Source organism: Protopterus annectens, chromosome 2.part0, assembly GCF_019279795.1.
Source record: "Protopterus annectens isolate FY-2018-M chromosome 2.part0, PAN1.0, whole genome shotgun sequence".
Lineage (NCBI taxonomy): Eukaryota > Metazoa > Chordata > Ceratodontiformes > Protopteridae > Protopterus > Protopterus annectens.
In genome coordinates, this window is record NC_056728.1 from 1,798,820,763 (window position 1) to 1,798,837,462 (window position 16,700).

General features: G+C 41.9%; 1 protein-coding gene across 1 annotated transcript in view; it reads right to left on the reverse strand.

Moving 5' to 3' along the window:
- The window catches only part of CROCC (ciliary rootlet coiled-coil, rootletin), a 2,018,646-nt gene that overhangs the window by 1,129,340 nt on the left and 872,606 nt on the right, over window positions 1–16,700 (reverse strand). The window contains exon 13 of the mRNA XM_044061829.1: window positions 11,936–12,118. Coding sequence (XP_043917764.1) covers window positions 11,936–12,118 — 183 coding nt within the window. The remainder of the gene's footprint in view (window positions 1–11,935; window positions 12,119–16,700) is intronic.

Consider the following 16,700-nt stretch of genomic DNA (forward strand, 5'->3'; position numbering starts at 1 on the left):
AGTCATCTGCAAACTTTGTTAGCCAGAGTCCCTTACTGTTGGCCTGTACTTCAGAGAGGTAGATGCCAAACAAGAGCGGTCCCAGGACTGAACCCTGAGGTATTCCACTTGTCACTTGTCTGGAGATGGATTTGGAGTTGGCTACTTTTACAGTGTGGGTTCTGTCAATAAGCCAGTTGGCAACCCATTGAGTGTTGTAGGGATTAATGCCCAGCTTAGTAAGTCTATCTATGATTCCAGAGTGGGGATGGTGTCAAAGTCCTTGGCGAGGTCCAGGTAGGCTGTGTGGACCGCCTTACCCACGTCCACGGCTCTGGAGACTGATTAGAAGAAGTCAATCAGGTTCAGGAGACAAGATTGACCGTTCACGAACCCAAACTGTGTGGCGTCCAGTGTTTAAAGGTTGCCAATGTCTTTGTTTATACATTCCATGATAATACGTTCCATGACCTTGCAAATCAGGCTCATCAGACTGATGGGGTGGCAGTTCCCGGGATCCAAGATGGATCCCCCTCTTGTGGAGTGGGATAACTGTAGCTGTGCGCCACTCAGTGGGCATGAAGCCTGAGGTGAGGCTATGATTAAACATGACACTCAGGTGAGGTGCCAGTTCATTTTGTAGTACACAGCCCGGGATGTCATCTAGTTCCATGGATGCTGTATTCTTAGCTTTGGAGAGTGCATGTTTTACCTGTTTGGCCGTTATTACTGGAATTTGACAATCTTCCGGTATTGAGATGGGCCGTTTAGGGGGTCAGAGGGGGGGTGAAGTTGGCACTGAATTGATCTGCCAGGATACTGGCAATATCCTTGGGATCAGTATATTTAATGCCATTCTTATGTAGCTCAGAGCAGATCTGAGCATTGCCATTTAGATTCTTGACATAGTTATAGAATGCCTTGTGGTTGTCTTTGGAATCTTTGGCAATTTTATTTTTGTAACTAGCTTTGGAGGATTTTATGAGGGATCTCAGCTTCTTACTGAGGCTGGTAAGGTAGTTTTTTGCATCCTGGAATTTTCCTCTTTTCTGCAACAGTTTCTTCCTTTTGTTGTAAAGTTTGTTTATGGCAGGCGACCACCAGATTGGCTTCCTTTTTTTTGAGGAGAGCATCTTGGTTCTATTTGGGAAGGCACGATTCATGCATGAGTGGATGTGCTCATACAGTGCCTTAGTGTAGGATTCAGCAGTCGAACTTTCAGTTCCCGTCTGCATGGGTGTCATGAAGTTTGTCACTTCTGACTTGAGTAGCATGAAGTTGGCTTTGGAGAAGTTTTTTATGGAGGTTTCCTTACTGGGGGGTGGGAGTGGGATGTGGATGTTAAGGGTGATTAGCTTAAGGTCAGACCTGACCAACGAGGGGGTGACCATAAGTGTGGAGCATCGATTTCCCATGTTAGTAATGACCAGGTCTAGGATACTGGAGCACCTGGTGGGACTATGGATTAGCTGATCCAGGGCATTGGAATTTATGAATTCCAAGAACCGTTGGGCAAAGGTGTTGTTACATGAGTAGTTTTCCCAGTTAATGGCAGGGTAGTTGAAATCACCCAGTACTAGGGTGTTTGGTTGTATCTTAATATTTTGCAGTATGTTTAGAAGGGTATAGTGAGAATCTTGGGGCATGGTGGGGGATCTGTAGCAAGCTACAGTTTGGATTGCAGTCTTACCTAGTGTTAGTTGCTCCTGGAGAATTTCAGACGCATTGTGTTGGGCAACTAGCCTGGTGGTGTGAATATCCTTGGTGAATATGAACACTCCTCCACCTTTAGTGTTTCGGTCCTGGTTTGGTGGCCAAAAAGTGTGGTAAGAGTTGTAGCCTGGTATTGCAGGGGTGCTCTCTGGAGACTTGAACCAGGTCTAATGTTATGAAACATTGTGGGGGATGATTCAAGTCTTTTCAGGACATAAAAATAGTGACGATAAAGTCTATAGTGATGAATTAATTATCCACACAAGAGCTGAGACAGAATTTGAACTGCCTAGACATATTAAGGTCTTATTAAGTTCAATGTTACTAGCTGCCAAAGAAGCAACTGCCATGGAAATCAAACCTAATTGAACTGTAAATGAACTGTTAAATATTGTTAAAGATATAAAAGAACAGTAAGAGAGATCTTTAAAAAGGGAGAGAGCAAATTACATATAAATAAATGGAATTTTTGGGAACAATACATGAAATGATGAAGATGTTGGCTGCCACCAGCTTGAAGAGATGTAGAATAATGTTCAGGAGAAGAAGTGAAGTTTAAGGGAAGATAGGAATTGAGCAAATTATGTAATGTTGGAGTGAATGACAGCTGTTATAAAGAAAAGTGAAAACATATGCAATGCATCAACCCTTTTTCCCCTATTTTCTACGTAGGACCATGTGCCATGTCACCTGTTGCCATCTCTCTCTATTCAATGCCAGTCCCCTACCTTCCTCAGCACTCATGCCCGTCGGTAGCAGGTCTTCTCTCACACAATCCGTACAACTCTTTTTCGGATGCCTTCATTTCCTTTTACCGTCTTCCTGTCTGTCCCAAATCTTCACCAGATTCTTCTGCTTTTCTGCGCATGTCCAAACCACTGTAATCTGTTTCCCTGACCTTTTCTGAAATTACAGCTTTTCTGGCTTCTGCTCTTATGTCATGATTTCTTCATCCATCCCACGTTGTGCAGTCTACCATCCCATCTCAGGAACTTCATCTCTATTACCTCTAGCTTCCTCAACTGCCATGCCTTTACTGCCCAGGTGTCTGTACAATATAGTAGCATTAGTAGCACCACTGTTTTGTACACCTTACTTTTCAACTTCTTTGGCATTCTTCTGTCATGCATTACCCCTGACAAACTCAGCCAGCGGGCTGCAGTCCCTCTGATTCAAGCTTTGACCTTTTTATTCAGACTTTCCTTCTTCTCAATCACCCCTTCCAAGTAATTGAAGCTGTTAACCTGTTCCACTTATTTCCCCTTCTATCTTATTTCTTAGCTTTATCTAATTTCCTCCATTTGTTGCCATTACAAAAAAAAAATGCCAAATACTAACTAGTGTTCAGGTTAAACTCAACAACAGAAACCATCAGAGATCCTCTGGATACAACAGACCAAGATTTTCATCTCCAAAAGAGAGGCAGAAATATATCTCAAGAAGTTAATGACCATGCTGGCCTTTCCTGGGATACAAACCACCACAAGAAAAATACAATGATTGATGGCCTACAGCCAAGACCCTCATTACTTTCCTGTTCTGAGTATGTCCCTCTCGCCTTCTTTAGATATGACACCACAGCCTGGTTATCTGATTTTACTACCAAGAGTTCATACTTTAGGTCCTCCTCTTTGCAGCCTGAAAAAGAAGTAGCACCACTTTCAGCTTGATAAGGTTGACATCCCCAGGTATTCCATTTTGCTTACACTACTGAGAAGCCCAAGTGGGTACTCCAGGTTGCCAACAAGACATTTACCACCAAAAACATGTGACAGGTTAGGTGATACAAAGGCAAATCCACTGTTTGAATCAGTTTGAATTGTTCACTATTGCTCCTCACCTGCATTCTGAAAAATAAACTGTTATTCAGACAAAAATGGGTTTTGAAAGTTGATGTTATATCTTTAGAGTGCTTTCTTCCGCACCTTCATATCCCCGCCATTTATATGTAATAACTACGATACCCCTGTACCTCATAGCAAAGGGACTACTCCAAGATACCATAACTTTGGACATGATATACATTCTCCCACCTTCACTCTTTCAATTCTGCATTTCCAAAGATTACAATTATAGCCCTTTCTACAAGCATTCTACCACTCTATGGTAGTGTGACAAGATACTGGTGTGAACAGAATGTCTACTGCAGCCTACTGACTACACAGCTACTGGTACTCCTTTACACAGGATAGAGCCACTGAAATGATGAAGATGTTGGCTGCCACCAGCTTGAAGAGATGCAGATGGGTATAAGCCTTTATCCATCTCTTCTCTTTACTCATGAAGTGAACACAATGATTTCCCAGGTGCTCTACTCAGATAGGGAGGAATTAAATATAACTGAGTCCCAGTGAAGGTAATCCTTTGCAACAAAACCAAACCCAACTTCTTCCAGCTGTTTAGTAATCACCAGGAATTGCACCCATGTCAGAGTTCAATAGACAGTCCCTGTCTAGCAGTTTTCTGAAGACATCAGCAATTGTCCAACATCTAAATAAAGGAACACACACACACACAAACACACACTCACACAAACACACACAAACAAAAAAAGAAGTTATGTACTTACCATAACGTTCCATCTGTGTTGTCTATTTTCATTCTTCCTCAACTGCTGAGTTTGGATCCAATACTTGTATCCGACTCAGCTGTTACTATAGCTCGTGGCCACCAAAAAGCTCTTGAGCTCCTCCCTACCCATAATGCACCAACCTCAGATCTTCTTTGCTGGCTGATATAAAGACAGAAATATGAATATAATATCTTTGACAGAAAAAGCTATTATCTGGAACTCAGCATGGGACACAGTGGTGCCCTTATAATCTCTTGTTCTCCCAGAAGTCCATAATGGAAAAGGATGGGGGTTGGTGGGTAGGAAGAATGAAAATGGATAATACAGATGGAACGTTATGATAAGTACTATAAGTTCTTTATCTGATGTCAATTTTCATTCTATCCTCAACTGTTGGGGCAAAGTCCCCAGCTACCTAAATTCCCAGGTGGGCTGTAAGGAATGATATTCCTGAGCATAGTTGAGCCAAAGGCTGCTCTTTCCCTCAAGACCAGATCCAGTTTGTAATGAGTAATAAAGGTATGAGGATTGGCCCAGACTGCAGTGTACATATGTCATCCATGAAAACCCTAGACAGAAACACTGACGTAGCTGCCATGGACCTAGTTGAATGGGGTCTCAAAAGGTTTTGGTAAGGTTAGACCCTACTTGTTGTAGATGAATGAAATGCAATCTGTCAACCATCTGGCTAAGGTTACCTTTGCAACTGGTTTTCCTAATGTTTTGTCTGTAAAGGACACAGATAATTGATATGTTTTTCTAATTTCTTTTGTTCTATGTAAGTAAAAGCATAATTGTCTGTGGACATCCAATAAATGCAGCATATATTCAGAGGTTTGTAAATTTAGGAAAAAAGACTGGCAAATTAATACACTGGTTAATACTGGATTCTGACACCACCATAAGAAAGAAGGAAGCACTGGTACATAAAGTGACTATGAGAGATCAAGTAGGGAGGTTTAGAAGACAATGCTTGAAGTTCTGAAACTGTTTTAGTAGAGGTAATAGCCACTAGAAAACAGTTTTCTAGGTCAGGAACTTAAAACCACAATTATCTGCTGGTTCAAACAGAGAATGAATTACGGCCTACAGTACCAAGTTCAAATCCCATGGAGGAGTATGATCTTTGTACAGGGGTCTTAGCAGGAGAGTGTCTCTCAAAAATGCCTTATAAAGTTTAGAAGAGGCCACAGAAGAATTCTCAAATTCAATAAGAATATTAGAAATTGCTGCTAACTGAACCTTGATTGTGGAGGAGCTAGCTCCATCATCAAACACTGATGCCAAAAATTCAAGTATACAATGTATAAGGCTACCTGCTTCCTAATTTTACAATACGTTTTTTCTACACTTACTGTAGCTTATAAAATAAACTACCTTGTATTGTACAGCTGTCTACTAATGACAACCCTAATGGGCTTTTTTTTGCCAGTTTTTAATCATTACCAAATTCTATAACTACTACTTAGTGTAAATGTCTCTGCTGCTGTTCTTTTCTTACTTGCAGTGTTATGGATAATTGTCTAATCATGTTTATGCTGCTGTATTTTAATTCAATCTTGTAATTTATCTTGATCAGTTGTACTGTGGAGCTTTTCTCCTCAGGCCTCCACTGAAAAAGGGCATTTGCTCAGTCGGACTATCCCAGTCAACAAATGCCAAGTAAAACAAATAAAATAAATAAGAGCTGAGAAGGGGTCAATCTGTTTTTGCTGTGCCCAGTACTTTTCCATTTACTTGTGTAGAGTTTTCTTGTAGAAGGCTTATGGGAAGATAAAAGTATATGACAGACAGGAGAAGAGAGCATCAGTTGTCTGGCTAATAACGAAACTGGAGAAATCACACAGCCAGCTTGAGCGTTGAGATATCCGGATGAATCATACCTGTTGGGTGAGACAGGAAGTCTATAATCAGCTCCAGAATTCAAGGTTGATAAAGCAGATGAGGCCATAGGAAGGAGAACCAAATCTGTTGAAGCCAGTAAGGTGCAATGAGGATGACTTTGCTCTCCAACCTGTCTCTGTGCAGGAAGTTTGGGATAAGGGGAATTGGTGGGAAAGCATAAAGTAGACCGGGGTGCCAAATGTGGAGAAGAGCATCCCTTGGTGATTCCCCTAGAGGAAGGATAAGGGCAAAGTAGTTGCTGCAATTGTTGTTTAGGGGAGAAGCAAAATGATCGCAGCAGGTCTGGCCCCAGTGACATAAAATAATTTCTGTCACTTTCATGTTGAGATACCACTCATGAGGTAGAAGAATGGACCTGCTCAATTTGTCTGCTATCACACTGGACTTCCCTGGAATGTGCGCTGAGAAAGTGGTTGGACGAGATTGCCTATTGCCACACTCTGAGAGCTTCTCAACACAAGGGGTAAGATCTGGTTGCTCCTTGTTTGCTGATGTACCAAACCACTGACATATTGTCTGTTTGAATCATAACTACCCTTAAAGGAAGAGTGTCGTGGAAGACCTGCAACCCTAAGAGCACTGTTCTCATCTCTAGGACACTGATATGCAAAGTGGCCTCTTTCTGGGACTAAGTGCCTTGGACTGTTTTCTCCAGGAAATGCCCTCCACCCCCCCCAGTCTGGAAAGGGTCTTTCCATGTTTTTCACACCTGAAGAATGTGTCCTTCACCTTTGGGCCAAACAAGGAACTGCTGTCAAATGGTGCATTGACGAACAATGACTTGAAGTGCTCTGCAAAAATCACACAAGCACATCCAAGCATGCCTCCAGATGCAAATGCCTGAACCCATTAAATTTGAGGCACCTTCAGCTGCATGTGAGATAAGCATCATGGATGAAGTTGAAATGGATTGAAGGGTAGACAACTGTGAAGCCACAGATGATTGAGCCTCAGTAGTAGTGGTCCCAGCAAGGGATTTTGAAAGTTCTTTGATCAAGTCCCTTTGAGTCTTGTAAAATGTGCCAAATAGTTCATCGACCAAAGGGCAAAGGATGCTAAAGCATACACATGTTTCCCAAATCTGTCCAACACCCTAGACTCAATGTTAGGGTGACAGACAGGGAACTCTGCTCAGCAAGTTCCTTCTTGGTGGCCGCCGCAATGACCGTGGCATCTACGGGCACCCCCTTACTCAAGAATTCCTTACTTCCTGGTAAAGCCAGAATCTGATCTGGTCTTTTGGGGATTGGCTCAAATGAGTCAGATTCCTTCCATGTCCATATAGAGATTAAGTGAATGAGCTCATTGATGGGCGGAGTAACCCAGGAGGTAGACGGGCCAGCTCCAAAGGCCTCCAGAAATACCATCTCCTCTGGGGAGAGATTATCAGAGGACCAGTCACCTCTCTGTTTAAGAATCTCAAGAATGTCTCCAAATGAAATGTCTTCAGGGGGTGATCGTAGGGACTCCTCCCCTTCATCAAAATCAGAATCCTCACTAACTGACTCCTGACGGGACTCCAAGTGCCTCCTTTTATACTTCCTCTTCCTAGGGACTTCCTTGGTGGGATCCTCTGGTGAAGTACCAGAAAAGACAGTGAAATCTTGCTGGGTGGTCTGGAGACTTTCAGCTGGCTGTCCCTGTGATGTAGAATGATGTGGCCCAAGACAGAGACATCTGGGATCCAGAATGAATATCTGAGAGGGTAGGATCCATCTGCTCTGCCAGAGCAGAGAAAACTGTCTTTGTTACCTCGAAGGCAGCATGCTCCGTGGAGAAAGAAGACAATGGATCCAAGAGGCCAAGCTTCTGGTCCACTGACTCCCCCTGCCCCAAAGGCAGTCTACCTAAGGCTGAAGTTGAAGCCAAGCTGTGTAGTGCCGAGGTTCCAAGGGGTAGAGACGGGTACAAAAATTTGGAGTTGACTCCATCACCTCTGACCTGACAGGACCGCTTCAGCTCCAACAGTCTTCCAGCTCTGAGGACACTGGAGCCGGTGCATGCAGAGATATCCTCGGATCTGGAGATAAAACCATCTTTGGATCCGAGCCAGACAAACCTGGAAGGACTTGGATCCGAGGGCTCTGAAACAATGGGTCGGATCAGAGAAGGAGTTATCAGCAGAGTGACAGAAGGAAGGATTTCCTGACCCATAGGGATATGAGCAGGGATAACTCCCATCTGAATCTGCACCTTGAGAAATCTACTCAGCATTCTGTCCACAAAGGCTTCAGTCAGACTTCTGGAAGACTGAGAAGATGCCAAGGAAGGGGATTTTGAGTGTCTGGGTTCCAGAAATGGAGAGGGAACTCTGGACTGTGCTGGGTCTACAGAAGAGTACCTAATCCTAGGTAAAATAGTCTGATCCAAGGTGCTCAGAGCCAAAAAAGAAGCTGTCAGATCTGGCAGTGAAACTGTCAAGGAAGTCTTCGGATCCGACTTTTGTTTTTTTATTTGAGAGGCTCTAAAGATGGACTTGAAGATCCTTATTGTTTTGGAGATTTTAATGAAGTCACCTTAGACTTTGATTTGGAGGGTTGAGCTCCAGCAATTGCTTCGGAAAAGGGTGTTGGAAGCAATCCTTTCAGAATGAGTTTGATGTTATGGTCAACAATATCCTCAGGATTAAAAATGTTGGCAAATGCTGCACTTGACTTTTGAGTGATCAGTGCCTAGACAGTATATGCAAAGAGAATGTACATCCAATATAGGCAATTTGTGCTCACATTTATCACATTCTTTAAGCCCCAAAGGACCTATTCTGACATTCTGCTGAGCTGAAGAAAAAACTACAAAGAAGAAAGAAGTAAAGAAACAGATTTTTTTTTTAGATAGGGACACTAACAATGGTATAAAATGTTACACAAAACATGTAAAAAATACCCGAAGAAAAAAGAGGTAAATACCAACTATGGTAAGAACAATTACAATTATAGTAGCAGGAACAGGGTGGAAATAAGTATACCTATAATAAAAATTGAAGAAAATGTATCTCTTAAATACAACTCGAGAGCTGAAATGGCGACCACATCCTATTTGCGAAGTGGCACTCGAGATCTGAGGTATGTTAGGGGTTGGTGCATTATCAGGGAGGAGCTTGAGAGCTTTTTGGTGGCCATGAGCTATAGTAACGGCCGAGTCAGATCTGAGGATCAGATCTAAACCCAACAGTTGAGGACAGAATGAAAATTGACAACATCAGGTCTTATCTATGCAGCACTTTGGTAAGCAGACCAAGGACAGAAGGCAAGCCAAAAGACAGCATTGTAGATTGAAACTGGTGCTGATCTCCTGTGAAGTAGTGTAACCTTCTGTGATGCTAATGTGCCAGCTGTCATTCATCTTATCCATTATCTCATACCTACCCCTACAGCAGAAGATGTAGGACCAACAGAAAAGCCACTATTTGGAACCTGTTGAACTGAGTGTACTATTGAATTGTAGGACTGAAGAGAACCACCATTGCATCCTCTTCAGAAAAAGTAAAAGATTACAATACAAGTAATTTCCTCTTCCCAGAGATGGAACAGGCTCTTTGCTCTTTTGTTGTGGAGAGGCTGAGTTCTGCAATGCCTTACTTTCAGAAGACCTGGCCGAAGCACACACTGGATCCACAGCTGCAGAACAGGACTGCAAGAGTGCCTGGAACACTTTGCTAATGTGTTCCACTCCACAGAAATGAAACCTGCTGAGAAAGTGATAGCCTTGTTTATGTGCCAGTGCCATAGGACCACCACCTCGCTGCAAAGAGGCTAAGACCTTGTGATCTTTGTTTACTCAGACACTATTTGAAGGACTAGTTAATCAGATCAGAAGATATCCAAGACAAAGTTTTGTCTCCAAGGCCTTCAGAGCCAGAATAAAATGGCTAAAGCTTTAAATAGGTGGTGCTGCTCCTTTTTATCTGGAGGGGACTAAGCATGCCTCTTGTATACTATTGGAGCTGAACAGCGCTTGCCATTTCACCAGCAAAATTACTGTCAACAGACTTTGCAATAATTTTAGATGAAGAAAGGGAAAGCCCAGGATAATTTTGGCAAGGGTGTCCACTATTCCAACACCTAGAACTAGTGGTCTGTTACCATGAAAAGTTTCACACGCATATGGTTGCTCTGTACATACTGATATTTCATAATCCACTGTGACATCTACACCCTTGGGTGCACAAATAGCACCATGAAACCTGTGGCAGCCATCAGGTCCACGCAGAGGTAGCAGAATCCAAGCCTGTATGTTGGGCTGCATCTCGACCCAAGCTGCCAAAGCCATGGCCTTCTGAGTCCTCTAACAGAACAGCAATAAACAACTCTGGTGTATTTATAACATCATGCTTACAAAAGCTATCCTACAGAAAAGAGTCAGAGATGGCATTTCACAAATTATGGTCACTCCTAGGGACTGTAATCAAAAGAGTGCAGACAGCAGAAATGCTTCCAGAAAATCCTTGGATGGGGCTACAAGGAGCCAGTCATTCACATAAGGGAAGATACAGAAATCCTCCTCTAAGTCTTCAGCCACTGTGGCCAACACTTTGGTAAATAACTCTTGGGTGCTGAAGAAACTCAAACTGTTACATACTGTATCAGATGTGATGATCATCCACTGTGAACCAAAGGGATTCTACAGATGGACCATAAACGCTGATGTGCCAAAAAAGCATCCAACAGATCCAATGACATCACCTAAGTGTTCCTTGGCAGCAGAGCTAAGAGACACTGAAAAATCATAGTGTGGAACCAGGTACACTATATGCATGTGCTGAACTTGCAAAAGTCCAGAGCGATTAAGTAAAGTATCAATCACCTTTGGGACTATACGAGGTACAACCCCTGAAAAAATTCTGCATGAGGAGGAATCTCTATGACTCTTTCATCGATAGAGTCTATGCCTGTCTCATGAGCGGACATGAGCTGTACTTGCTCAATCAGATGGACTCTCCCTGGGAAATAGGCAACTTTTATCCTATTCCGAACACATTATAGACTTCAGAGATCTCTAATGGTATATTATCTGTACACACACACACATACATGCATATATATATATATATATATATATATATCTATATATCTATATATATATATATATATATATATGTATATATATATATATATGCACACATGCAACACACACATGCATATGTGTGTGTGTGTGTGTGTGTGTGTGTGTGTGTGTGTGTGTGTGCAAGCTGATAAATAAGCCAGATCAAAAGACAGACAGTGGGAATATCCACTGTGAAATTCAACTTCTAAGAAACAGGTAAGTTCTACACAGAAGGATGGACATGTAAAACTCCTTAGAAGAATTAGTCAGTCATCGTATGCTGGGTCTAATCAACTTACAGCAAATATGCTGAAAATGCTCCATCACAAACTGTGCCAGATATGTTGAGTAATAGAACCCACTCTCAAATCTGCCTGACAGCTCTAAGGAAACAAATTATATACACACACATAAATATAAAAATGTATATATATGTATGCCGCGGTGGTACGGCGGTAGCGTTGTTACCTCACAGCAAGAGGTTCTCCCGTTCGATTCTCGGCTGGGCTTGGGAGTGCCTTCTGTGTGGAGTCTGCATGTCCTCCTCACAGTTGGGTAGCATTCAAAAGACATGCGTATACACACACACACACACACACACGTAAATAAAACTCTACATTTTTAAAAGGCTATCACAATGGAGCCAAAAGATCAAATCAGTGCATAACTTTTAGTTTTGTCAGGGAAACCAACATGTGAACTTTGAAGAATCTCAGCTCTTACCATCGTTCTATTTCCTTCTGAGCCCTCTCTTTATCCTTCAGAATGTCCTCCTTCTCATCCTCAGTGTTGTCTCTCTGACGTTGCAGGTCGTTATTGGCAAGCTGAAGCTTCTCATTTTCCTGCTGTAGAATCTGAATCTGTTGCTGTAGCGACTGAAGACTTTTTTCCAAGTTACTCTTCTCACTGTTTAAGGAAGGAAGGCAGTACAAATATACTGTGAATGAGCTTATGGAAAACACAAATATGCACTCAGCTTACAAAATGACCTGCAAGGGCTGCCTTCTGCACTGAACAACAGTGTTTGGTGTTCTGATGACCCAAGTCTAGCACAAGTCAGAAGTTTCTCTATGTTATGTACTAGGGAATACACACCTCCAGCTAACGGTCACATATTAAAAATACATCCCAGCCCCCTGCTTTCCACTGTTTGATCTCCCTACACTGACACAGCATGTGAAACGCACAATAATACAAGACAAGCATATAAAAATTCTGGTTCCACGTCTTGACCAAAACTGTACACATAAAATCAGAAATTACAACATTTGCAGGAAAGTGAAACAAAATAAAAACAGTTAATATCAAACAGGAAGGCAATTCTAGCAGAAGTGTGATAATACCATGAGTCCTGACATTTTAATAATAAGCCAGGAGTTCAAAAAACGCCCAGCAGATTTGGAAAATCACTGCTAAAACCTGAAATAATTTTTGTATGGGAGGCTTTATCTCACTTCATCCCAAAATGCGGATGGCTGTGCCCCCCCCAGATATACATAATACTCTGAAACACTTCAGTCTCAGACTTAGTGAAAATCTCCACACTTGCTCTCGTAGGTCCACAGTTCCACTGACTGCAGATACTTTTCTTGGGATTTCAGCATGTATTACACTGACTGCTACTTTGATCAGACAGCAGATTCAGAATGTAACATTTTTTTTGTCCTTTTCTAAGAGTTCAACCAGGTCATGTGTAAACAAAAAGCATATGCCTACCCAAAAATTAGCAATATATGATGTATACAGAGATAATTCAGGCACATTAAAATGGAAGAAGGTAATAAGCACCCGCATGAGGCCTCTTCACAGACCAACTCAAATAGTGAACATGAATCTCTTGCATCAGACTTCAGAGACCTTCTTCAGTTGTTGGGAAGAATCCCAAACATTCAAACTTACCCCCTCAGCTCACACAGAGCCAAGGAAGGCCAAAAAGCAAATTCTCAGAAGGACATGCCTTTAAGTATCAAAGTGCCAAAGGAGACTTAACTTATGGAACCCTGTAACAAGAAGTAATGGAATGCACTGGTTTAAAGGCAGTTCTGAAACCACGTTTGGAAGAAAATGTTGGTTAATCCAAAGGGACACCAAATCCTTATGAAGAGCTACACAAGGTTATCTATAACAAGGAGATCCTGCAAGCAGAAGAAACGAAAACTACGAAAAGACTTCTTCAAAAGATGAACTCCAGTGCCATCTAACGCGTCAGTTCAAATGGAGGGCTGGAAGGCCTGCTCATTATTAAAGTCAAGTCACAAGAAGGTGAAATGCGCTTCAACTAAGGTGAAGATGAAGTACCCTTTTAAGGAGCTACTTAATTAAATAGTATTAAGCAACAGCTCTTTCCCGACAAGATTATAATATGCACAGACATCAGAAGAATCCATCCTAACAGAGAAACAACTGAGATCCACATCATACAGGTGTAAACAGATCAGGGTCACCTGCAAACTAACTGACTGACGCAGCATGGGATATTACTCCAGCTAAAGTAAGAATCTCTTCCACTTAAAAAAAAACACCTGCCGAGCAGAAGGTTTCCTGATGGCTTCAGTTACCTCTGCAATGCCTGACAGAATGTCTTGCAGAAGCAGAGAATCTGAATGTGTAGCCAGGCCCTAAGGTGGGACTAGCTACTGTCCCAAATGAGAGGGGTTTCCTTGCTTTGTACTGATTTATATTTCTGGACTGCTAGGGATCTGACATGAAACCACAACATTCTATGCCACCATGGGGCAATAAGGACAAGTTCTATTTTTTTCTTCTTTAATTTTGCAATGAGAAGTGGAATGGGGTGAGGTACTGGAATTCTCCCTGCCATGGGACGGAGATAGCAGCTACCATAAATTCATTCTTATCTTGCTAAACTGACTAGAAGAGGGGGAGAAATATGTTCTTCCATGTAGTGAAAAAGCTGTCTTCCTGGGTGTCCTGTTCTTGCAACATACTAAACAGACAGTATTTACTTATCCTATTTCCTGCAGATGACTTGAGATGCAAACAGGATGTACTAGCATATGCAATTACTAAATTCCAAAGAGATGTGAAAAACTATCAAAGTGATGCCCACATCTCTGGCTCACTACCAGTCCCACATCATCCTTTTGCACAGGGGATGAGTATGTGCTCTGCTGTTTTTTGGCCTGACTATCGGACTTAAACATGAAGGTGCTCCAGGGGGTTAATGTGAATGTCCTGCTCCTGGAGGCTGCACTTTACTCAAATAGTGAGCTCTAACCTGACAACAAATCATTCATCATCTGGTTCTGTACTGATTTCTGCTGTAGGAAGGAAAGGCGACAGTCGGATTTTGATTGGTGTCATCCACAACTGTAGGGTCAAGTGAAAAGGACCTGACACCAACGAATTTCTCAGGACATGGTAACACTATAGCCAGTGATAACTCACATTCAAATACAAGATCTGCATTTGCTTGTGATACAGGTCTTCAGGAGAAGGAACTGCGTATGTTATCCTTTCTTGTCAACTGATACATCCAGGGATACTTCAATGAGGACAACACAACTCTGAATGGGGGCATCTAGCATGACCAGACTGAGATAAACATAAATATAGACAGCCTAATTCACACTATTTAAGGAAGCCACATTCTTGAGCGTGCATTGTGGACCTGGATACATCTCACATATCTAAAATTAATGCTACTGCAGTTAAAAGAAGTTATGTTCTTACCATAACGTTCCATCTGTGTTGTCCATCTTCATTTCCATTAACCTGTGGATATTGGTTCGAATTCTCGGAACCAACTGGCTGCTTATTCTACAGCTTGAGCTGCCTGACTTGAGCTCCTCCCTTATACCCACAATGTCCCATGCCCCCAACATACCTCAGATCAAATTTGCTAGCAAAGGCATAGCACATAAACATATTTACACTATAGAAAAACACAACTCTACAAACTAAACAACATCAGGAGTTCAACATAAGGAAAGCAAATTCCTTTGGACATTCAATCAGGCTTCCCAGAGACTTGGCTAGGGGGATGGGCGGGGAAGTTAATGGAAATGAAGATGGACAGCACAGATGGAATGTTATGGTAAGAACATAACTTCTTTATCTGATGTTGATCTCTTTCATTAACCTGTGAGACAGAGTCCCCAGCTACTAAGATTCAGGGTGGCACTTATGGAAGGATATTGCAGACAGCAGCAAAGCCAAAAGCACTCTTACTCCTGGATATGATGTCCAGTTTGTAATGTGCAATAAACATGCGAGGATTAGACCAAGCAACTGCAGCTCAAATGTCCTCAATTGAAACTCTAGACCAAAAGGCCTGAGAAGTAGCCATGGACCTTGTTGAATGGGCCTTAATTTGTCCTGGTAAGGGGATGTTTTTGGAAGAGTAAATACAAGCAATACAGTCTTTCAACCATCTTGCTAGAGAGACTTTGGAAATAGATTTAGCTCTTTTTGCCACAGAAAAAGATACAGACAACTGATCAGACTTCCCAAAAGGCTTGGTTCTGTGTAAATAAAAATGAAGTTGTCTATGAACATTAACCAAATGAGAGTATATGCACCTTTGTTTTGATAACTGGGAAAAAAGATTGGAAGATCGATGGAGTGATTAACATTCCTTTCCTTAGCCACCTTAGGTAAGAACGAAGGATTAGTATGCAGAGTAACTCTATCCTTGTGAAAAGTCACATATGGAAATTTTGAAGGGCTTCTAGCAGACATAATAGCTACCAGAAAGTGCTTTCCAGGAAAGGAATTTCAAATCCAGAGAAGCTGCAGGCTCAAAGGGCAGGTGGACCAGGGCTTGCAAAATCATTAGATCCCAAGAAGGAGTAGGATCTTTCACTGGAGACCATAGCAGGAAATTGCCCCTGAGGGAAGTAAATAGTGTGGGAAGAAATAGCCAGGGAATTGTTATGGCTAATCTTGTATAGGCCCTAGGGGTGATAGCCTAGTACCAACCTATGAAAGTTTTACAGAGCTTAGAAGACGCAAGGGATAAGAAATCAAAACCAAAGTGAAAATGGAAAAAAGAATTGCTGTTCCATGTCTTCGGGATTTCAAGCTTTCGCTTTTAAAGGGTCAATAGATCAGTGTTCGCTGATTTAGTATAGACCCAATGAGTTAACATTGCATGCATTTGGAGTTGTCCAAGATTTTGGATATACCTGGAAGCACAGGGTTTATAATCTCATCAGGAAGCACTATTAAGACTTCAAAACACATCAGTTCACTTCTGAAGTCTACTTTTACTGAAAAGGTAGTAATGATTAAATGTCTAGCTCACTAGTGACTTGTAAATTCTGTTACTGGGGGATAATAACATACCCAACTAAGAAGCACAGCTGGCTGCCAGTTCAGATCCTGTCAAGGCAAATATGATGGCCATGTCAGAATATATTAATGAATCAGTTTTTGATTTTAGCAGAGTTGCAGAATTTCATGATGAAGTATTCTAGAGGGAAAAAAGAAAAATGGATCAAAGCAGTATGTAACAAATGTCTGGGCC